This window comes from Peromyscus maniculatus, chromosome X (genome assembly GCF_049852395.1).
Source record: "Peromyscus maniculatus bairdii isolate BWxNUB_F1_BW_parent chromosome X, HU_Pman_BW_mat_3.1, whole genome shotgun sequence".
NCBI lineage: Eukaryota > Metazoa > Chordata > Mammalia > Rodentia > Cricetidae > Peromyscus > Peromyscus maniculatus.
The window spans coordinates 32362321-32387186 of NC_134875.1; the positions used below are offsets into that span (position 1 = coordinate 32362321).

General features: G+C 36.9%; 1 protein-coding gene across 4 annotated transcripts in view; it reads right to left on the reverse strand.

Annotated features, from left to right (window-relative positions):
- Window positions 1-24866, reverse strand: part of Stag2 (STAG2 cohesin complex component) — a 139762-nt gene that overhangs the window by 67521 nt on the left and 47375 nt on the right. For all 4 annotated transcript variants that reach the window (XM_042269582.2, XM_076561506.1, XM_042269584.2 and 1 more), the window contains 3 exons: window positions 16253-16390; window positions 11302-11380; window positions 3143-3307 (listed from right to left, as the gene is read on the reverse strand). In XM_042269582.2, the coding sequence (XP_042125516.1) occupies window positions 3143-3307; window positions 11302-11380; window positions 16253-16296 (288 nt within the window). In that variant the 5' untranslated portion in view covers window positions 16297-16390. The remainder of the gene's footprint in view (window positions 1-3142; window positions 3308-11301; window positions 11381-16252; window positions 16391-24866) is intronic.

Below are 24866 nucleotides of genomic sequence, written 5' to 3' on the forward strand. Positions count from 1 at the left end.
CATGAAAATCTTCCAGTGCCTTGATCCCAAACTTTCTAGACTCCATAACTTGAGAAATCAATTTCTGTTGTTTATATGCCATGTAGTCCATGTTATTTTATAGTAATATAAATGAACTAAAACACCGAAATTGACAAAAATAAAGGATACCAGATAAAAAGACTGGACTTGTAGCTTAGTCAGTGGTAATGTCATTTGCTTAGCACACAAAGTCTAAGGATTGATTTCCAGCACTGACCAAAAAGAAAACGTGTGTGTGTGTGTGTGTGTGTGTGTGTGTGTGTGTGTGTGTGTGTGTGTGTGTTAAGGTGTTTAATTAATTAAAACAAAACATTATAAAAATAACAAAAAGAAAATAATGAAGTGGAATACAATATAGCTGAGAAAAACATATCTCATTTGATAAAACTAATGCAAAAGGAGATCTTAACAGAAGTGGATACTTTTTAAACTAATAGAGTAGCAAAATAAAACAGTATATATATGCCATGAATGACAGACAATTCATCCTAACACAGCAAAAGAAGTGTACTGAAATTACAATTAAAACATTAAACAACAAAACTTCTAAGCACTAAATGTAACTACAGAAAAATGAACCTGTGGACTATGAATTAAAATGCTATGAGTTGACCTAAAGGCACAATGGCTAAGCATTTTTCTTTTGCATGTGAAAATCTTCATTACTCCCAACTGATAGTTTACATCTTAATTACAGAGTCAAATACTTACATAATTATATAAGCAAGTTTTGCATTTAAGTTGATTAATAACATAAAGCCTAAATAACTACTTCTCAAAAAACTATCCTTGTGCATAAGTTAATTCCCTATAACATTAAATTAATGCTTGTATGAAATACATATATTCCGGGTAGGGTATGATGGCATATGTCTATATTCCCAGCTATTAAAGAGGCTCAGATAGGAGGATTGCTTGAGTCTACTAAAATTCAAGATCATCCTAACAGAGACTCCATCTCAAAACAACAGCAAAAAGATAGTATATATTCCTTGCATATTTATTAAGAATCAGTTACCTAAATGGCTAATAACATTAGGTCACTCAACTAAGAATTCCCTCTATCGTGGTTCTAATGAAAGTTGGCCTGATAGGCTCCTATATTTGAGCGCTTGGTTCTTAGTTGGTGGACCTATTTAGGAAGGAATAGGAGGTACAGCCTTGTCAGAAGAGGTGTGCGCTGGAGGGAAGATTTGAGGTTTCAAAACTTCATGCCATTTCAAGTTGGCTCGCTTGCTCCCAACCCCCTCCCACATGCCTTGTGCTAGTAGATCAGAAATAAGCTCTCAGCTACTGCTCCAGTGCCATGCCTACCTGCTGCCATTCTCCATGTCATGATGGTGATAGACTACCTTCTAAAACCATGTGCCCTGAATGAAATTCTTTATTTTTTGAGTAGCCTTAGTGATGGTTGTCACAGCAGTAGAAATGTAACTAAGTCACCAATCAAACTCAACTGTTTTAATTTTTATTTTATTTTATGTGTGTTGCCTGTGTATGTATATGAATAATGTGCACAGAGTGACAGCAGAGGTCAGAAAAGGTCTTCAGATCCCTTGACACTGAAGCTACAAGTATTTGTAAGTCAACATGTAAGTGCTAGTAATTGAACCCAGCCAGGTCCTCTATGTGGTCGTTTGAATTAGAATGGCCGCCATAGGCTCAGAGATTTAATGGTTGGTCACCAAGGAATGGCACTATTAACAGGTGTGTAGCCTTGTTGGAGGAAGTGTGTCTGTCACTGGGGGTGGATTTTGGGGGTTTCAAATATTCAAGCTAGGCCCACTGTCTGTCTCTTTCTGGTGCCTTCAGATCCAGATGTAGAACTCTTAGCTAGCATGACTGCCTGTGTGCCTCCATGCTTCCTGACATGAGGACATGAAGACAACGGTAAGCAAGCCCCAATTAAATGTTTTCCTGTATAAGAGTTGCTGTGGTCATGGTGTCTCTTCACAGCAATAGAACATTGACTAAGACACTCTGCAAGAGTAATAAGTGCCCTTAAACACTAAGCATCTCTCCAGCCACCAAGACTTCATTTTGTTAATGGCAGCTATATAAATCCTGGGGAACATGAACTTTCATAGCCAAACCCAATATCATCTTTTTTAAAAGATTTATTTTATTTATTATGTATACAGTGTTCTGCCTGCATGTGTCCCTGGAGGCCAGAAGAGGGCACCAGATCTCATTACAAGTGGTTGTGAGCCACCATGTGATTACTGGGAATTGAACTCAGGACCTGAACTCAGGACCTCTGGAAGAACAGTAGGTGCTCTTAACTACTGAGCCATCTCTCCAGCCCCATCATTTTCTTTTTTACCAATTAATTTTTTGCCTTATGTCCTTAAAACTTAAAAAATGGCTCAAGACACAGCTTTGCTCTGAGGTTGCAGTTGAGTAGTAGAGGGCTCATTCAAGCACCAAGAAAACGCACGCGCACGCACGCACGCACGCACGCACGCACAGACACAGAGGCCTAGAGATGTAGGATGTAGTACAGTGGTTAGAATACTTGCCTAGAATATAAATGGCTCTGAGTTTGAGTCCCAGCAACCCCGCCCAATAAAAGGTATTAAATACATTCATAGTTTTGTATTTATTAAAATACAATTAGAAAAATCAAAGAAGGGCCAGTGAAATAGTTCAGTGAGTAAAAGTGCTTGCCATGGAAACCTACTAACCAGAGTTTAATCTCTGAAACCCATAGTAGAGAACCAACTGCTTGCTTAAAGCTCTACTCTGACTTCCACATGTAGATCATGGTATACACACACCGAAGCATGCCATACTTAGACACAATAACAATAAGTAAGATTTAAAAGAGGACCAGCAAGATGTCTCAGTGGGTAGAAGCATTTGCCAAGCAAGTCTGGCCATGTTAGGTCTGCTCTCCCAAGAACCCATAAAGATGAAAGGAAAAGAATGAGTTCACCAAGCTACTCTCTGAACTCCACACACCCACCATAGAGCACATGCACACATACATGACACAGGCAAACATACATACACAGGAGGCCTGAGGAAGGAATAACTAAAGAAAACCAAAATCAAGGCAGTATTTTATATGTTACTAGAGTTTAAAATGCACAAATACTTCAAAGAATCTCATAAATGTTACCTGCATAGCACTCTTGCCCATTTTAACAACTTCAAACAACATCATGTTTTCCACTCCATTCTGTTGATGATGACCATTCATTCGGTTTGGCCCAGAAGGAGGTTTCCCTCCTCCATTTCCACTTTTACCCTTTTCTGCTGGACCTTTTTTGCCTTTTTTACAAGTCTGCACAAAAAAAAAAAAAAACAGAAGAACAGAAGTTGATTAACTTGTATCTCTCTTAGTATCCTTGAGAGTTCAAAACAGAAATACCAAGAAAGCTGCTGATTATGTCTTAACTTGAACATATATAGAAGCCATTCAAATACAAGAAAGTTATATAACAGTTATAGCCTTTGTTTTGTTTTCCATGAAGCTCATATTATTTAAATTTATTTATTTCCTTATTTTATGCCTTTGAGTGTTTTTTTTTCCTGCATGTTTTCATGTGTACCATGTTTGGTCCTGGCACCTATGAAGGTCAGAAGAGGGCTTCAGATCCTCTGAGACTGGAGTTACTTACAAGCCACCATGTGGGTGCTGGGAATTGAATCAGGGTCTTTTGTAAGAGCAGCAAGTGCTCTTAACTGCTGAGCCAACTCTCCAGCCCAGAAGCTCCTATTATATTACAGAAGATCAAAGCCTTTGATGACAAACTGTAAGTCAAAATTTCTACTCCTATTAGTTGAGTAATTTTGGAGAGTTACTTATCCACACATTACTCCAGAAACTTTTCTTTCCCATCTGAGCATAGTGGCATAGGTTATAGAATTCAGCATTCAAGAGGCTGAAGCAGGAGGATCAGGAATTCAAGACCAGCTATATAACAAACAAATTCAAGATCAACCTGGGCTATATGAGGCCTTGTTGTGGATGAGGAGAAAAGAAAGGAAGGAGGGAATGAGGGGAGGAGAGGAATAAGAAAGAGAAATAAAAGGAAAAGAGGATCATTTTCCATTTTGTAAGGTGGAAGAGGAAACTATGCCTACCTCACAGAGTTGCAGTGATGATGAAAACAAAGTATTTATTACAAATATACTCAACACATAATAAAGTCAAAACTAATTGCTATTGTTATCACTTCTGCTTTAGAAGAAATTCAGTAAATGTTACTTAGATTTAAATCTACTAGAATTAAATCTACTGAATTTGATTTAATTTTGAAAAACAATGTCATATCACAGCATTAAAAGCACTCAAAATATCAACAAAGTTTGGGAAAAAACACCACAAAAATAAAATAACCTCTTCAAGTTTTATCTTAGTCTATCATGCTGTGTTAGGGTACAGAATAGAGTGGATAGCTAGAATAACCTCTTATAAGGTAATTTAGTTCAACAACCCAATTTAATTCTTGCTGCCAGCTTTATAACTGATTGCAATATTCTTCTTTCAATTTTTACTTTATTTTATGTACAGATATTTTTTCCCACACATATGTATATATGCCCACAGATGCCAGAAGAAGGTATTGATCTCCTCAGTCGTGAGTCACCATGTAGGTGCCAGGAATGAAACCTGGGTCCTCTCCAAGAGCAGCCAGCGCTCCTAACCCACTGAGTCATCTCTACAGTCCCATCACTGCAGTCTCAAACAAGTGTTTGTAAAGAGTGTAAATAAAGCTATGAAATTCTTGTCCTGGGTCAACTCTCAAACACCATGAGAATTCCATAATGATCACTACAGGAAAATGAAGCTCACTTATAAGGAAGCTGTCATTATTGGGAGTAGGAGTTTCCTGAATCAGTAAAAAGGCTCCCCATACAGAGCCACAGAAATGGCTCATAGAGTAAAACACTTGCTGCCAAGCCTGATGACCTGAGTTTGATCCCCAGGATTTAAATGGCAGGAATGAACAACTCCTCTAACCTCCACACATAAATAAATAAATATGTACATGAACAAAAATGTTAAGGCTCATTGTATAACTTAAGAAAAATACTCCCGTAACTTTTACACCTTGTTAAAGAAAAAGGTCCATTCCGAGTACATTTTCTTTTTTTTTCTTTTCTTTTCTTTTTTTTTTGTTTTTTTTTCAAGACAGGGTTTCTCTGTAGCTTTGCGCCTTTCCTGGATCTCGCTCTGTAGCCCAGACTGGCCTCGAACTCACAAAGATCCGCCTGCCTCTGCCTCCCGAGTACTGGGATTAAAGGCGTGCGCCACCATCGCACGGCCCGAGTACATTTTCTTTTTACTAACTGAAAATTTCATACATATATGTTTTGTTCCAATTCACACCAATCCCCACCCTTTAATGCTTCCTCTATTCCTCCAACCACTTCCTCCTCCTAATTACATCTGTTCTCTCTTTTTCTTAACCCATGGAGTCGACTTAGTGCTGCCAATATGTGTATGCTCTAGGAAAATATACTGGAACATGGAGAGTCTCTCAGAGGCTAAATCCCTGTAGAAACCTGACTCTCCCTTTCCCAGTAGCCATCAATTGCCAATAGCTTCTCAGCTAAGGGCAGAACATCACAGCCCCCTTCTCCATCCATGCTGGGATTTACTATGACCTGATCTTGTGCAGGGGATAAAAGGAATCAACAATTTTACCCTAACTCATTTTTTTATGTGTATGAGTGTTTTGCCTACATGTATGTCTATGCACCACATATGTGCCTGGTACCCAAGGAGACCCAAACAGAGTGTCAGAACCCCTGCTTCTGAAGTTCCAGACAGCTGTAAATCACCAAACCTTGGTTCTTTGTGATAGTAGGAGGCAAGTGCTATTTACTGCTGAGCCATCTTTCCAGTCTAATTCATTTTTAAAGCACCAGTGCCAAAATAAAATCTTTAAAGTAAATATTTTCAGACCCTTGCATTTGATGATTTCCAAGTGCCATTTAGAGAGAAATATACATTCCTGTGATCTAGAGAGCAAGTGTCTGCAAATTTTCTATTAAGTAACAGTAAATATCTTTGGCTTAATTATTTATGTTTAATAATTATTGCTATGGATATCGCTCTATATAAATAAAACACTGATGGCCAGTGACCAGACAGGAAGTATAGGCGGGACAAGGAGAGAGGAGAATTGGGAAACAGGAAGAAGGGGGGAGAGACACTGCAGCCACCGCCAGGACAAGCAACATATAAAGACACTGGTAAGCCACCAGCCACTATAGAAATGGGTTAATTTAAGATATAAGAACAGTTAGCAAGAAGCCTGCCACAGCCATACAGTTTATAAGTAATATAAGTGTCTGACTAATTATTTTATATGTGGATTGTGGGACTGCGGGGCTTGGTGGAACCTGGAGAGAAGCCCTCCAGCAACAAATGGCACCCAACGGCTCGAGTTTCCACCTTAAACCTGAGAATATTAATAACCAATTCTAAACAGAGCCAAAACCAAGTTCCTGCTTCTTGTCTCATACGGGCAGCTAGACACTACAAAACGTGGGTTTGAACTACTGGCGGGTTCCTGGCGTTTGCGTTTGACTGGCAGTATGGCTGTAATGAGGTGTCTGCCAGCGGCACATTACGCTGTGTGGTAGATTTAGTCTTTACTAGTATTTAAAAAAAAAAAGGTTTCTGGGCTACATGCTGCTTTGATAAAAGCTTAGACCCACTATTTCTAAGACTTGATGACTCACAGAACTGGCGGAAAACGCCATGTTGGGAAGCTAAAATGGGTGGAGCCAGCAGCCACAGCGCCGTTTCAGTCTTACAATACTACAGTTTAAAGCAATAGATTCACAATAAGACTGCTTCAGATAAAATCGTTTACAATGTGTGTAAAATATACGTAGGCTTGAAAGAGACAAAAAAAGATAAATTAATATAAAAAAGCCACATAAAGATGAATATTACACAGAGAATCTGGATTGTGTTGTCTTTGGAATTTTTTACAAAAAAATATTTGATTGAAAAAGATGTTGAATTAAACCAATATGTATATTTTAAAGGTACCTTGACTTCAAAATTTGGATTTAAGGATATGTTGCTTTGGAAAAGAGGTTCTGCTTTTGTTTCCACAGAAAGCCAGAGGCTATGGTTTTGTTTCAGATTAAGATACATCAGGTCTGACCAGCCAAGACCCCCTGAAAGGTCTCCGATGACACCATGGCCCAGATGATCCAACATCCAGAGCGGTTTCAAGGCAACTGGCTCCCACAATACAGCCTCACGGACTACCCCATAGGCCTAAAATTTTCTTTGCGTCCCCATAAGATACAGCATCCCCCTCCAGCAGGAAGTAGTAAGAGATGCTACACCCAAATTCCCAAATATACAAAGCTGGCTTTAGAGGTGGAATTGGCTCACTCCCCCTCTAAACCCAGACATATTTTAAAAAAAAAAAAATAGGTTGAGATTCTTCTGTCCCAAATCAGAAGAGCCCTCTGGTGTGGGACAGAAAAAAAAACCAATATTTTTATTTAAAACAGGTTGATTATAAATGCGATCTCTTTCTAAAAAAGAAAAGGGGATATGATATAGATATATAGGATATAGAGATGATAAAAGGGTAGATTAATGAACCTACTTTTAAAGAACAACTTGTTTAAAATGTTTTACATTGGTATAGATTTTAGTGTATGTTTAAAATGTTTTACATTGGTATAAATTTTAGTTTTTTGATAAAAAATTGAAGTTAATTTTGTTATACTGTATGTATATATATATATATATTTCTATTCTTGTTTGAGATATGTTTATGTAACTCATTTAAAATTGTAATGAATAATTAAGAAATAGATTAATAATTAGTCATCTATGTTAGTTAAGTCTTCTAGGTATACATAGATATATTTCAGACAGATAGGTAGCCTTTAAACACTTCAAAGACCTACAGAATATGACATTTAAAATGTTTAAAAAATTTAGACATTCTGGACAATGAGACATGTCTGTTCCTAACAGCACTGGATTTACTTCAGAGAGGAGGATGGGCATCGAAGACACTCCATATGGAGTTTATCTTCACCTTGGCAAAAATAGCCATTTGGGCAAGAAACTGTTCTTGCCTGGACTGCTTGATCATCTGGACATGCAGGACCCATAGAAAGGTGACCACTGAACTTTGCTTGATAAAATGGTCCTTCAGGTTCCTGTTTTACAGAGGAAACTGCCAGACATTCTACAGGACACAGAGAAAAGTGAATGAGAGACTCTAAGCCTGTGGGCTGAAGACAAATGCCCCAACTTTACAAGATAACTTTGGATAACTGTCCAGGCTGTCAGCTGTCTCTGTCTACCCTGCAAGACTCCCAAAAGTTGCTTGCATCCTTCTCCCATTTCTCAGGTAGTATTATATCCTTCTGAGGTCTTTGATGTGGTTCAAGACTAGATACTTACAATTTTCTTTAGTTATGATAAAAGATAAGTTAGATATAAAACCTTAAACTCATAAATATAAGATAGATAGGATATCTTGTTTAATATTGTAACTGTAATTCTTGCTTGATAATTGTTTTTTATGTGTAATTTTACCATGTTAAAGTTAAAACCTTCCTTTTTTTTAAAAAAAAAAAGAAGAAGAAGAAGAAAAGGGGAAGTGCTGTGGATATCGCTCTATATAAATAAAACACTGATGGCCAGTGACCAGACAGGAAGTATAGGCGGGACAAGGAGAGAGGAGAATTGGGGAAACAGGAAGAAGGAGGGAGACACACTGCAGCCACCGCCAGGACAAGCAACATGTAAAGACACCGGCAAGCCACCAGCCACATGGCAAGGTATAGATTTATAGAAATGGGTTAATTTAAGATATAAGAACAGTTAGCAAGAAGCCTGCCACGGCCATACAGTTTATAAGTAATATAAGCGTCTGAGTGATTATTTTATATGTGGATTGTGTGACTGCGGGGATTGGTGGAACCTGGAAAGAAGCCCTCCAGCAACAAATTATTTCAATAAATAATTTCCATAATTTTGAAATGTTGCTGTTAGTTAATTTTGTTAAAAGAATCAGTCTTTGTGAGCCTAAATCATTAATTCCTAATTCTAAAATGAAAGGCTTTTACACTAAGTAAAAGAATTTCAGAGAAAAGGCTAAAAACAACTACAAAGTAATTGTTTGGGGTATATCACAACAGAAATCATGTTAATATGTATAAGAGCACTTGACTCAATCCCTAGCACCACCACCACCAAAAAAAAAAAGAAAGACAAAAGAAAACCCAGAAAAGTTTTCTTACTTCAACCTGCAACTGTAATCAAAGGCAAAAGTAGACTAACAAAAGCTATTTAATAATGAATAATCATATAGTGCTCACTCGAATTACAGATATACTTGTTTCAACACTTAAAGTTACCATTCCCATTCACCTCTGTGCTTCTCTCTTAAATCTCTATTTTTTAAAGAACTAAGCACACAAAATTAATAACAAATTAATTATTTGCAATGTAAAAAACATTCCAAGGTTTTGTTAAATAATTTTTGTTCCATGTACAAAATGTGATGTTATAAAGTCACTAAAATATTACAGTTATAGTTATATTCACTGATAAAGTTGTTGAAAACTCTCATTGAGTTTGGGGTACACTGAGTTATAGTTTGCATAGTATGGTTCCATTTAAACAAAATTCCATATGCAAGTATACACATGCACGCACACTGTGCTGGCTAGTTTTATGTCAGCTTGACAAAAGCTAAGAGTCATTTGAGAGAAGGGAGCACAACTGAGAAAATGTCCCAACCACACTGGCCTATGAATCAGCCTGTGGTGCATTTTCTTGATGATTGATGTCGGATTGCCCAGCTCACTGTGGGCAGTGCAACCACTGCGCTGGTAGGCGTGGGTGCTGTAAGGAAGCAGCCCAAGCAAACCAGTAAGCAGGAGTCCTCCATGGCCTATACACAAGGTCCTACATACAGTTTCCTGTCATATCTGAATTCCTGCCCTGACTTTCCCCAATGATGGAGTATAATGTGGGAACTCTTAAGCTGAAACAGAAAGCTTCTCCTACCAAACTGCTTTTGGTCATAGTGTTCTTTCACAGAATTCAAAACCACAGATAAGGTGTGCACACACACATATAAGTTCTTTTCAATGTCTAAATTATAAATAACCTCTGGATCACAGGATTATGGGGAAAGTTCACTGCATAGTTCTATACAGCCTAGACTTTTTTGAAATAAGTCATTAGAAAATCACAATCTAAAATTCATTTTGAACTCAAACATGGTAGTACACACGTATAATCTCATCAGTTGGAAAGAAGGTAGGTCAGAAAGATTACAAATTCATTCCAGTCTAGGCTACATAGACAGCTCAACGCATGCCTAAGCTACATAGTGAAACTCAGTAATAAAAACAAAAACAAGGGCTGGAGAGATGGCTCAGAGGTTAAGAGCACTGGTTGTTCTTCCAGAGGTCCTGAGTTCAATTCCCAGCAACCACATGATGGTTTACAACCATCTGTAATGAAATCTGGTGCCCTCTTCTGGCCTGCAGGGATGCAGGCAGAACACTGTATGCATAATAAATAATTTAAAAACAAAACAAAACAGAAAAATCAAAAACCCAAAATAATTTAACAACTTACCAAGTTATCCACAGCTATTTGGCTACTTAGTCATACTCTAAATTTTGCATTCTATCAAAAACTTAACTGTGTTAGTTTTCATCTTTGACATTATTTACAAAGGATAACATGATATCCACAGCTATTTGGCTACTTAGTCATACTCTAAATTTTGCATTCTATCAAAAACTTAACTGTTAGTTTTCATCTTTGACATTATTTACAAAGGATAACATGATTTTCACTAATAGAATAGGCATAACGTGGCTATATGTTACATGTTATATATACATGCTATATGGTAAATCTGTAGGTTGTATCAGAAGAAGGAAGTTTGTGTATTTTTTGTTTATATTTGAGGCAACACAACATTATAATCGATTTACGGGGAAATCAAACCAGTTGAGATACCACATTTTGCTTAGCATATTATACTTTATAAAATGACCTACTAGAAACAAAAATGCATCATTAATTTCATGTATACAATATACATACTTAAAAGCTATTTGGTCTGAAAACATAAAGAACCATGTATACTCAGAAGGTTTGTCATACAATTGAGACCCCAAAACAAGCTGCATTTGAAGGATGAAATTCTTTCAGAGAAGAGCGCACATGCATACATATACACAGACACACAGACAGACAGACAGACACACACACACACACCTTAAAAAAAACAAAGTCACATAAATGATACATACTTTGCCTTTGCCTTGCTTCTGATTTTTTCCTTCAATGTCTTCAAAATCTGTGTCAGAAGAAAAATGTGTTTCTGACTCCCTATGACAAAAAGATAAGCAAATATTTTAAACCTTTCTCAGAAAAGTAGATGATGTTTCCATTTTTTAACATTATCTAAAATAAAAAAGTATGATTGAATTATTACAAATCAGTAGTTCACAAATAAAACAAAGTTATTGATGTGGAAAAGGGTCCTGTGAGGAAGCGGTGGTGGCGCATGCCTTTAATCCCAGCACTCCGGAGGCAGAGGCAGACAGATCTCTGAATTTGAGGCCAGTCTGGTCTACAAAGTAAGATCAAAGACAGCCAGGGCTACACAGAGAAGCCCTGACTCAAAAAGCAAAAACAAACCAAAACAATATAAAAAACAAATAACAAAAAAAGCTGTTTTGCCATTCAATATTAAATCATTAAATAATCTTAGCAATATCTGCAGATCCTCTGACTTTTACTTTACTCAAAAAAAAATATACACTGCCAGAGGCGGTGGTGGCGCATGCCTTTAATCCCAGCACTCGGGAGGCAGAGCCAGGAGGATCTCTGTGAGTTCAAGGCCAGCCTGGTCTACAGAGCAAGATCCAGGAAAGGCACAAAGCTACACAGAGAAACCCTGTCTCGAAAAACCAATATATATACATAAGTACATAAAATATATACATAGGTATATATCAGTACAAACATGTATTTCTGAACACACACACAAAATCAATTGAAATATAATAGAGAACTATGCTAAATGCTCAAAATTCTTAATGAAGGCAGTGAATTAATAAGGAGAATCAATTCTAACAGCGATCTTGTAGAAATAATATCTGTCTTCTCATCTATAACACAATATACAATATATACAGGAAGAATAAAATCTTCCAATTCTCTTCAACCTCTAACATATAAAACTACAGTCCTAAAAACCTAGCCCTTGTTTTTATTAGGGATGGTGATACTTTGTATAACCTGGATTTTCTCACACACACAAACGAAACTGGTTTAAATTTAATTAATATGCGTGGTTCTTTATGCTGTGTGTGACCATGTATAAACTAACCCTACCCAATTTAAATAGTTAAAGCAAGATATACATTGGTATTTACATAACACTAGGTTTTATAATAAAGCTAGCTCCCATGAAAGATAATGGCATGACCACTGAAACTGTGTAAATGTATAGTCAGTTCTGCTTAAAATAATGGTACCAAAGGGAAAGATTATCTTTATGAAAGTAACCCTTCCTATCTATATTTCTCTTATTTCCATTTTTATTCCTGTAATATTTACCAGCTGTACAGACACTGTTGAGGTAGAAATAATTCATAAATCTAGAGAAAAAATTACTATTTATAGCACTTACCTATAAAGTAATTTAAACATTGTACTGAAGATAGTGGGAATACTATGTAATATCATATTGAAAGGAAATGGCCTGTAATAAATACCAGTTCTGAGAGTTGATCACCAAAAACTCAATAACTACTATAATCTTAACCATGAAATTTAAAAGATGGTTCTCACTGATATTCTTCTATAAATACATATAGTACGGCAAAGAAATTAAAAACTTTTCAAATACCTTCATACATAAATTATATTCTTTTCTCCCCAGATAACTTTGGGCAACACCAACTCTTGGCTCAGTAACTGCTAAAAATCTGTGAACATTAGTCTTCCCAATGTTCCAATGGTCACAGAAGAATCAAAGACCTAATAACATTCTCATTCCTCCAAACTATCTAACCCACAAGAATAAGTAAGTCATAGAAGTAAAAAACACTCTGAAGAAAGGCAAACTGAGTCATCAAAATGGGTATTTAAAGTAACCCCCAAACAGACCCTCCTTAAGTCTGCCTTAACTCTATTGTTTTCTTATGTTTTAAGACCAAATAAACACTAAACTACCATAGGTGAAATGACATATTAATATGTTGACAAAAACTGGTGAGTTAAGTTGTCAATGGCTGGAAACAGGACTCACCCACTAATATCCGACAGCTGAATCTTCTGTCCTTCACTAGCCCTAACATCACACATCTCCAAGCAAATGCTGTTTATTCTACTCCCATCAATCTTCATTATCCTTTATCCTATTGCAGATCCATATGATTTAAAGTATTCTACATTAGTACTCAAATCTATAATATAAAATTTTTAATGATTTTAATTTTGATGTACATAAGAAATTGCATATGTTTTGCTTTTTAACTTTAAGAGCTCATAAAAGCAGGAATACCTGTCTTAATTCCTTACACTGTCCTATATATCTTTAACAAGAATTTGCTTTGGGGGGATTGTTTTATTTTTGTAAGCAAGCCCTCATTATGTAGCCCAGTCTTATCTCAAACTCTCAATCTTCTTGCCTCCACTTCATGAGTGCTGGGATCACAGGTACATAGCACTAAACCTGGTTTAGTAACTCCTTTAACAAAAAGAATTCAAGACTTGGAATATGTCTCACTAAAGATGCTATTTTTCCATAGAAACATTAAAGTATAGCCAATATACACTGTGATTAAAATATCACAGTTTGGCCTGAAGATGTGACTCAGTTAGCAGGATACTTGTCTAGCATGCCCTAGGTTTAATGCCTAGAAATGCATAAAAATGAGCATGGTGCCGGGCGTTGGTGGCGCACGCCTTTAATCCCAGCACTCGGGAGGCAGAGGCAGGCGGATCTCTGTGAGTTCGAGGTCAGCCTGGACTACCAAGTGAGTCCCAGGAAAGGCGCAAAGCTACACAGAGAAACCCTGTCTCGAAAAACCAAAAAAAAAAAAAAATGAGCATGGTAGTATATGCCTGCAACCCAAGAACTTGAGAAGGTAGGAGTTTCAGGAGTTCAAGGTCATCCTAGGCTACATAGTAAATTTGAGGCTAGCCTACCGTACATGAGACTCTGTCTCAAAACAAAAACGTAATTTTGGAGACTACAGATATAACTCAATAGTAGACGATAGTATGCATAAGGTCCTGTGTTTAATCCCAGAACCTCAAGGAAAAGTCATACTATTAGCAAAACCCCAATAGGCTCATAATCTCTACCAAACAAAAATTATTAAAAATATGAAAAGCTACATACTAACAAAGGTAGAAACTGGCTCCCATGTACAATGGTATCTACCTACTATAGTCAAAATGTTTATCCAAACATTTCTACTAAATCAATCTAACAGGATCTAACAGGAAATTGTGTTTATGTAAAACACAGCCAAGCAGATCTATGGGCAATTTAAAGGCTCACTTTTAATTCAGACACCTCATGGAACCGCTGCTTTATATAAAATCAGCTACTATCCACAGACACAGTGGTGTGCACCTTTAAACCCAACACTTGCAAGGCAGAGGTGAACAAATCTCTCTCCATTGAGTTATAGGCCAGCCAGGGCTACACAGTGAGACCCTTTATCAAAAAACCACTCACACACCCACCTCTACATCTATGTACATATATGACTCCTACAGAAACAGGAGATAGGGTCTCACTGTATAGCCCAGAGAGACCTAGATCTCATTATATAGCTCAGGCTTGCCTTGAACTTGCTATCCAGGCATGGTGGCATACAATTTACTCCTAGCAAAAAGGAAATACAAGAGCTATCATTTCCCACCAAAAGAGTAAATAAAGCAAAGGATAATTACAATAAAAGTAGACGAAAGGTATAGGTAGTGGTTTTTATATTTTATACGTATTAGTGCTTTTATGTGCATGTATATATGCTTGTGCACCGTGTGCATGCCTAGTGCCCAAAGAAGGTGTCCCTGGAACCAGAGTTAGTTGTTAAGTGACCATATGAGTGCTGGGAACTGAACCTGGAGGCTCTGCAAGCAACAAGTCCTCTTGCCCACTAGGCATCTCTTCAGCCTCAAGAATGTAGGTAAAATTAAACACGGGATAGGGAAATGGAGAGGTGGGTGGCTGAGTGGTCAAGTATTCAAACATCTCTTTTAGACCAATATGCATATAACTTTTTTCTGTAACAAGTGACTGAGATATCTTACCCTCATTTGATTTAAAAACAAAACTTGATATGGCAACCTAAATGTGAATATATGGTATTATTCCTTACTAACAAAAGACAACATTTTAATAATCTTGATATTCTTTCTCAAAACAACTAGTACTATGTGGTGGTTTGAATGAGAATGGCCCCCAAAGGTTCATATGCTTGTTGCCCAGTTACTGACATTATTTTAGAAGGTTTAGGAAATGTAGCTTAATTGGAGGAGGCGTGTCATTGAGGAATGGGCTTTGAGGTTTCAAACACCCACACCAGGAGCGGTATCTCCTCTCGCTGCCTGCTGCCTGCAGATCAGAATGTAAAGTTCTCAGCTATTGCTATAGCACCATGCCAGTCTGCTTCCCACCATGATGATCATGGACTTATCATCTAAACTGCAAGCCCCCAATTAAATGCTTCTTTCCTAAGAGTCATGGTGTCTCTTTCATAATAGTTATGGTGTCTCTCCACAGCACAGGACAGTAACTAAGGCATACTACAATACCAACAATGGACTCAGAACTGCACATCAAAAAATTATAGTAGAGGCTCAGTAGTTAAAAGCATATAGTGCTCTTGCAGTGTTCACTTCCTAGTAACTCCAGCTCCAGGGAATCTGATGCTCTCTTCTGGCTCTGACAGGTAACTGCATGTACATGCACATAACCACATACAGACACATGCACATACACATAACTGAAAATAAAATAAATATTTGTAAAACAATAGTATATTGTACCATATGTAAATTTTAAAAATAGATCCAAAATATTACAAAAGTACTAAAAAAATTTGATGACTAATGATTAAAAAAAATTTCAAACCACACAGGATAACTATAAGATCTCAGGAGAAGCAATTTAATCAAAATTACCATATCAAAAAAAACAAATTTTTAAATGTTATTACAATATAATGTACTTACTGTAGTAGATTAAAATCAGTTGGTATTTCTGGAGCTGCTATCATTTCTTTATCATCTTCTGGAACACCCCAATGTCAGAAATATATTCATATATTTATGAGTAAAATGACAGTGTGTTTCCTCTAAGAAAGATGTTTCCTTTAAAGAGGAAAAAATATCCATTATAAATATACCATAAACATCAAAAAATATCCATAGTCAAAAGCTAAATTCCCCAGTGTCTCTTAATGTGTTTTAGTAAATAAGTATTTTTTGTATTTTGTTCTCTTCCATTTGGCTGGATGTTAAGAACTCTTACCAGATCTACAGTAATAACATAATAGAGAGGTTTGTACCATACATAGTTTTCTTTAAAATATTTCATGACTCTAGCCTCAGGCGTGTTCATGCACTCGTGCTCTCCCACTCTCGCTCTCTCTCTTTCTCTCCATTAATCTGCTCATGTACATACAAATTTATGCCAGGCAGCAGTGGCGCACGCCTTTAATCCCAGCACTTGGGAGGCAGAGCCAGGCGGATCTCTGTGAATTCAAGGCCAGCCTGGTCTACAGAGTGAATTCTAGGACAGCTAGGGCTACACAGAGAAACCCTGTCTCAAAAAACAAAAAAAAAGGAAAAGAAGAGAGAATGTTACTTGTAGTAGCAGTCATGAGTTTGAGGCCAGCCTAGTCTACATAGCAAGAACATATCTCAAACAAAAAGGATGACACTTGTAACCAAGTGCATGAGAAAGGAATTACTTTCTAGGTTTGAAGGCCACAGGTCCATCTCCTAAATGAAAGGATAATCTGCTATGAAATGACTGGTACATAACAAAAGGGTGGGGTGGTGGGGCAACAGGCTAAAGCTAATGTCTGAATGTCTTACCCTAAAAATATAAAATCTTTATTATTTATTATTATTGTGCATAGATGAGTATGTGTCACATGTTGAGGTCAGAGGACTTCTCTGTGGTGCTGACTCCTCCCATATTTATGTAGGTTCCAGAGATCAAACCCAAGTTGTCAGGTTTGAACATCAAGTGCTTTTACCTGCTGAGCTATCTAGCCTAACCATACTTTATTACAGCTTGGTTGGTTGGTTGGTTGGTTGGTTGGTTGGTTGGTTGGTTGGTTGGTTTTGAGACAGTACCTCATATATCCTACACTAGTTTCAAACTCCCCAAGTAGCTGAGGATGACCATGAACTCCTGATCCTCCAGACTCATTTCCCGAGTACTAAGATTATAGATATACACCACACTTGATCTTTTATAGCTTTCAGTCTTATGATTTGGTTTTGATTTTGTCTTTACGAGAGAACCTAAGTACTTGGTGGTCACCTAAAGTAGATGAGGGCCTGTGAGATGATTCAGTAGGTAAAAGCACCTCCAACCAAACCTGATGATCTGAATTCAATCCCTGGGACATATGTGGAGGAAAGATAAAACTGACCACCTCAAACTGTCCAACTACCTCGACATATGCGCCAAGACATGCATGCCCACACCAACCACCACATAGTCCTATACACATATACTTGTAAATACATGTAATAATAAAAGTAATTTTAAGCCAGGCAGTGGTGGCGCACACCTTTAATACCAGCACTCGGGAGACAGACGTTGGCAGATCTCTGTGAGTTCGAGGCCAGCCTGGGCTACAGAGTGAATTCAAGGACAGGCTTCAAAGCTACACAGAGAAACCCGATCTCGAAAAACCAATAATAATAATAATAATAATAATAATAATAATAATAATAATAATAATTTTAAACTAGGTAGAGCTAAATACATCTTATAAATGCTCAAATATACCATACTGGTGAAATTCCAGTGACCTTTTCCAGTAAAATAGACTCAAGGGAAAAAGGCTAGGTGTAATGCTACAAACCTATAATTCAAAGGCCAAGGCAAGAGATATTGTAGTTCCAGGATAGTCTGGGCTACACAGTGAGTTCTACGTCCATAGACAGAAAGAAAATAAGACAAAATAAGACATAAGAAAAGGAGCAAACAATTTCCCCATCAATTTATCAACTTCATAACAAACATCAATTGCTAAATACGTGTTCAAAACACTATTTCCTAGCTTACACTATTCTCAGGGTAAATTTTTTTAAAAAATTCTTTACAAGAAGTATTTATGTAGCATGAATGGTGCTGTATGCCTGTAACCACAGAACTTGGGAGTGGAGGCAAGATCAGAAGTTCAAGGTCATCTTTGGCTAAACAGAGTTTAAGATTAACTTGCCTACCTGAAATTCTGTCCCAGAAAAGAAAAAAAAAAAAGAACATTCTGTGGACAGCATAACAAAGTCACAGTACAAAAATCATTGAGTTTATCTTCTATCTGAAAGGTCCTCATATTGTAAAATCTTAAATTATACCTACCACTAGTATGGTCTCCCTATGCCCTAAACTACTGTTCCCCTCCAAGACCTTTAAGTGTTAACCAAGCTTTTATTACTGTACCTACATAACTGTCTAATAGTCCGTATCTCCAATGTTTATCATCACATATAGGATATATCTTTGTCTTCTAATATCCTAGATAATGTTTAAAAAGAAAAAGTATATTATATATTAAGGGAACTGTAAAGGCACACAGACAAATTCTCAACCAACACTGCGGGACATTAGGGTGGTATGATTTCAAAAATATATAGTAAGTGGCCATCTATGCTGTCACTACGTCTCTGAGCACTTCACAACAAACACCGTGGGGCCAGAGCTATTGTTCAATGATATAGGTGAACAGAACAATGATCTTTCCTGTGGAACTTACCTATACAAGAAATAGGAAAACATTCATTTCTATAAGAAAGCATATACCTTTTAAACCTAAAAATGACAAATTCCATATATTTTGGAAATGTTTTGATATACATATATGAGACAGAGTCTCACTCTATATATCCCTGGCTATTCTGCAAGTACTATATAGAACAAACTAGCCTTGAACTCATAGATGCACCTGCTCCTCCTTCCCAAGGGCTGGGACTAAAGTTGTGAGTCACCATGCCCAAGAGTTTTTGCTATTTTTAATCATCTGGTTAACTTATTAGCTAACTTAATAAACATGACAAAGTTGCTTTGGGATTTAGAAGAGAACACAGTAGGTAGAGTTGCCAATGGGAATGTTTTCAGAAATCAAAGTTTCAAAAAGCAAAAAGTTGAGAACGCTTCTTTTTTATTTTAAATGTCTACACCTGCATCTAAATACAACTTGCTTTTCCCAAAGACAGATTACAAAATTACGAAATAATGTTTTCATCGAAGTCTGATGGCATAGGTCTGTAATCCCAGCACTCAGATGCACAAGGCAGGAGGATCCCAAGTTCAAGGGCACCCCAGACTTGACAACTTAGTGAGACCCTGTCTTAAAATAAAAAGTAAGAAAGAGGTCTGGGGATATAGCAGAGCATTTGCCTAGCAAGTGCACAGTGTTCCGCTCAGTCTCCACTACACTGCCTCTCCACCAAAAATGTCTTTCAATATGCTTGATTCCATTAGAATTAGGAACATGTAATACTTAAGTAAGAGTATAAAAGATTAAAAGGCCAATCATTTCTGGACTACTGTAGGTTATCAATTTAAAAAATATATATGCTCAAAGATCACAAGGTGGAGCTCTCACCCAATATCAAAGAAAAAGTTTGAGGTCTTGATCACATATAGAGATTCTCTGTAACTCCTATAAAAGACGTGCTATCCCAACAACTGGGGAAGACAGAGCACAGACATGAAGCATGCATTATGTCTCCGGGACTATTTTCCATGGAAGGGCCATCAGCAGCAACTAGCTTCTGCTTTTTATTATTAAAAGGTTATCTATATTTAGTGTACATTTATGGGTTGTTATTCCAATTTAGATTGTAAGTTAAATTCAATAACAAAAACATCTTCTGGGGCTGGGTTGTATTACACAACAGGGCACTTGTATTCCATCTGCAGCACCACAGACAAACACACATGGCAGGGGGAGGGGAGGTAGGGCTTCCAGTTCTGAACACATGAAGAAACTAATTACTGATGTAAATCAACACAAATAAATAGAAATAATTACATCTTCAACTACAGAAACGGATTTGTAAAATTCACTTAAATTGTACCACCAAACTGAAGCAAAAAAAAAAACTGCTATTGTGTGATACTGTTTAAAAAAATCAGAGTAAGTTTAATTATCCTTGTAGAATAATTGTTTGAAATGACTTTTAATTCAATCCCAAGTGGTCCAAACAGAGTGAACAGACACAGGACTAACACAGTCACTCGGAATCCACAGATTACTGGGAAATATGGTAAAGAATACCTAAGCAGCTGATGTGTTAATTCAATCACTAAAACTCTTCAGCAGCTGAAACTGCAAGTTCATGGACACGTCTTATCTTAGTGCTCCTCCCCAAAGTCACAGTCTTCTACTCACTAATATTATCTAAGATATGCATACACTCTTCCAAAATGCCACCGACACTATAACACAAGCTCTCAAAATTACAAATTACTTAAATGTCCAACCATGGATTAGTGACTGTAAGTAATGAAACATTCACACAATGAAACTACTTATGACTTTGTATCAATGTAGATAAAATTTGATACATTTAAAAACTATACACTATAAACTGCGTGTAATACTAACAAGAGAAAAAAACAGGAAATACAAAAGAAAAAAAGCAAAAGGAGCTAACAGAGTGACCAACATGTGAGTGGTTTTTCAATTTTTAACTTACGATCTTATTGTTAGTACAAGAAAAGTTAAATTGTGAAAGAGAATTGTTTTTTGGCCTTGAAGGGAGCCCACAGATAACTGTATCTATCAAAATTTCTACGAGGTCCCAGGTCCATACACAGTGGCATAGCCTGTCATCCTAGTACCAGAGGGACTAAAGCAGAAGAAGAAAGAACACAAGTTTAAGGCCATTTGGATATATAGCCAGGGGAAATTTTTTAAAGCTGAAAAATTACAAGACTATGTTACTAAAATCTGATTCATTCTAACTTCAGGTCCATAATCATAAAAAGTTAAGCACATAAAAACTGATTCCTATCATCAACTTTTCTTTCTTATATTTGCCAAGTGTAGATTAGCAGGGAATAGAAACTTCTCTTGTGGTGGTGCTAGAGATTTAACGTAGGGCACTGGACATGACAGGCAAGCACTCTACTGAGTTGTTATCTCCAGTCCAGAACAGAAACTTCCTTACAGAAGACTAACAGGAGCAAAGGTTGGTTTCCTTTATATTGGCTAGCTATATTCTGAAGTCTGTCAGTTAATCTGATGTTGATTAAAACAGGAAAGTTACCACCAATCCTATGTTAAATGTCATATGGCAGCTTTGCGTATACAGGGTAAGAAATGAAAAGGTAACCATTTAAATTAGATACAAATGCATACCTTTAAAAGGAGAAAAAATGTACTGCCAATTTGATGATTAATGATCTTTAAATTTTATTCATTTCAAAATATTTTTCTTCCTTCTAGCAGGCTCCCTAATTTGTGCCAAATTCTTCTGAGTAAATAAGACGCAAAGAATGACAAATTATGCAATGATAGTATGTACTCTGACCAGTAGTAAATTCTGAATCTAGAAGTTTCTTGATACCACATTGTAGCTACTACATAATTTGCAAATGTACTTTCTTTTCTACAACGTGGATCAATCCTAACAAATCCATATAGGGTAGCTCATGAACCAGAGTGCAGAAACAGGTAATATGGAGAAGGTATACTTTAAAGAAATCTACAAAGAATCAATGACATTTCCTAACTCAAGAATAAACCCCATATCTACACTTACAATCTTTAAAAGTAGTAACAAGGAAGTTAAGACTCCAAAAGAAAAAGGCCTTTCTAAAATAATTAAGTAGATAAACTAAACACACTAAAGGTCTCAAGACTTCAAAACTAACTTTTATGGGGCTGGAGAAATGATTCAGCAGTTAAGAGAACTTGCTCTTGCAAAGGACCTGGGTTTCGTTCCTCCCACCCATGTCAGGAAGTTCACAACTAATTGTACCTCCAGTTCCCTTCTGGCCTCTACCAGAATCAGGCATGCATATGGTGCACATAAATACAATATAATAGTCTTTAAAGACTAGCTTTTTTCAGAAGGAAGGAAAGGAGTAATTGAGGCAATTTACATAGATACAGTATGGCTATATAGAAACTAAACTAAATAAAGCCATACAGAACTGGAAACATGTATGTAACTGTGAACTTTAGTAAGAATTAAGTACTATTTGGTTTGTGTTTAACTAAGGGAGTAAGAGCCAGGGGTCCCACAAGGAAAATGTCTAACTCCTTCCTAGAGACCCCACGGATTATGCACTGTCTGATGTATACTTGTTTTACCTCCCCATCTCAGAGACTGGAATCCTGCACATGAACCACACAAAACAGTTTCCATGTATCTTTGAAGTTGGTCAAACTTAAAAGCTTTAATCTGTTATTTAATAATTTTAAGCCTGTTAATTCCCCAGTTTGCTCTAAGAAACTACAGTGAACTAGAAATCATATGGTTCTAATAAAAAAAAATAGCACAAGCAAAATATTAGTTTCATCATATATTATCACCTTAAAATACTTTCTCGGGGCAAGCATAGTAGCACATACCTTTTATTTCAGCACTAGGAAGGTAGAGGCAGGCAGATCTTTGTGAGTGCAAAGCTAGCCTGGTCTACATAGCAAATTGCAGGCCAGCCAGGGCTACATATTAAAACCCTGCTTCAACAAAAAAAGGAGAAAGAATAATTTTTCAACAGCTAAGAATTGTGAAAAAAATTCAATGCCTATTCATCACTGTTTTGTTATAGTCTGGATCTCAAATGTCCCCCAAAGGTCCATGAGCTAAAGGCTTGGTAGTAAAAAATAAGTCTTATTACCAGGTCTTTAGGTCACTGAGGGAGTGCTCATCAAAGGGATGTAAATTAAAAGACAATAAATTCAATGTGCAAAATAAACCACTTTATAGAAGGGCACTCTCCTGGCACTTTGCCTTTAGGCTCATGTTGAGGTAAGTGGTTACTCTGTCATGTTACCATTATGATGTGCTACTTCAGCACAAGCCAAAAGTAACAGCACTAAACCATCATAGACAACCCTAAAACCATTAACAAAAATGGAATTTTAGAAAAATATTTGGCCATTTTGTTATAATATCAGAAACCTCACTAAAACATCAGATATATTTTGCTTTTTAAACTTAGTTAATTTAAATATGTATCACATTAACATCATTTCCAACATACTAGGACATTCTAAGTAAACCACTAAAAGTGTGTATTATAGTGGGTATCAAGATTTCAATTAGCTAGGATAATGGATATCTACAGATATAAACAACAAATTTGAAACAAGGTATTTCAAAGTCAAATGTTAACACTAATAAAGGATATACAGTATTATTCAATCAAGCAGAACATGGCATTGCTAGACTACTTATTTCATGCTGGACACTACGTGTTCAACAGAAAATTTCAGGCAACAGCAGATCCAATGGCAAAGTAGATGAAGACAAAATAGTCTTACCTAGATTTCAAGCAAAATCTAAATTATGATTTCATAGGATATTTGCAGTATAAAGGAGAGAGGTTTAATACCATAATTTCATTATGGTATTTATGGTATTTAGTGAGGTAAAATCCAGAATTAGGAAGACAAAATAACATAATCTCTCTCATATGCAGGCTCATGGTTTTAGTTTATACGTATGTATATATGTAGGTGTGGACAGGTCATGTACTGAGGGAGAGGATGAAGTTTCAAGGAAGTGGAAGGTTTACTAGAAAACATGTGACACAAAAGGTGAAAGAAAGCAGATTACTGAAAGTGGAAGGGAGGGATCGGAGGAGATGGATTGCCAAGAACAAAGTCTGTATAAAAATGTCACAATGAGGTCCATTACTTTGTATGCTAATTAAGAAACAAAAACATTGATATTACCTACTCCCAATAGATTACATCAAAGGCTTCCAGGCCAATTACCTAACATATACAAGCCCATAGATTCAATCCCTAACACCCCAAGAAGAAGCTAATACTGAGGGCCATGAGGGGTTGTACAGAAACCTAATACAGTAGAAGCTTCTTAAGATATATATGTATATCAAAGAAATCTAAATGGAATCACCAAATAACAGCGGAGACAAAGCGCCATGTAGACATCTCGCCAAATGAAACCTCCAGAGCCAGGATTTGACCAAGGGGGCCCCATGGAAAGCCCCAAACAACCCAGGCAATTGCCAAGGCTATTGGATTCTCTCCACAATCTAAGGATAAGGCCCTGTTGTTGAACACAACATCTACATAACTCATTGAATACAAGTCAAGCTGGTGCCTTCCTAGAGCCTTCACATCTACTAAGTGTTCATGGTACTGAACTGCTGCTGTCGGAGGAGACATGTAAACACTAACCCAGTCACCCTACGATCTACAGTGGTGACCCACCTGCAAGATACGCTAGTGCTGGGACTAGAGAGATGGCTCAGTGGTTAAGAGCACTGACTGCTCTTCCAAACAACCCGGGGTTCAATTCCCAGCACCCTCCTGGCAGCTGAAACTCCAGTTCCAGACTATCTGATGCCCTCATACAGACATACATGCAGGCAAAATACTAATGCATATGAAATAAA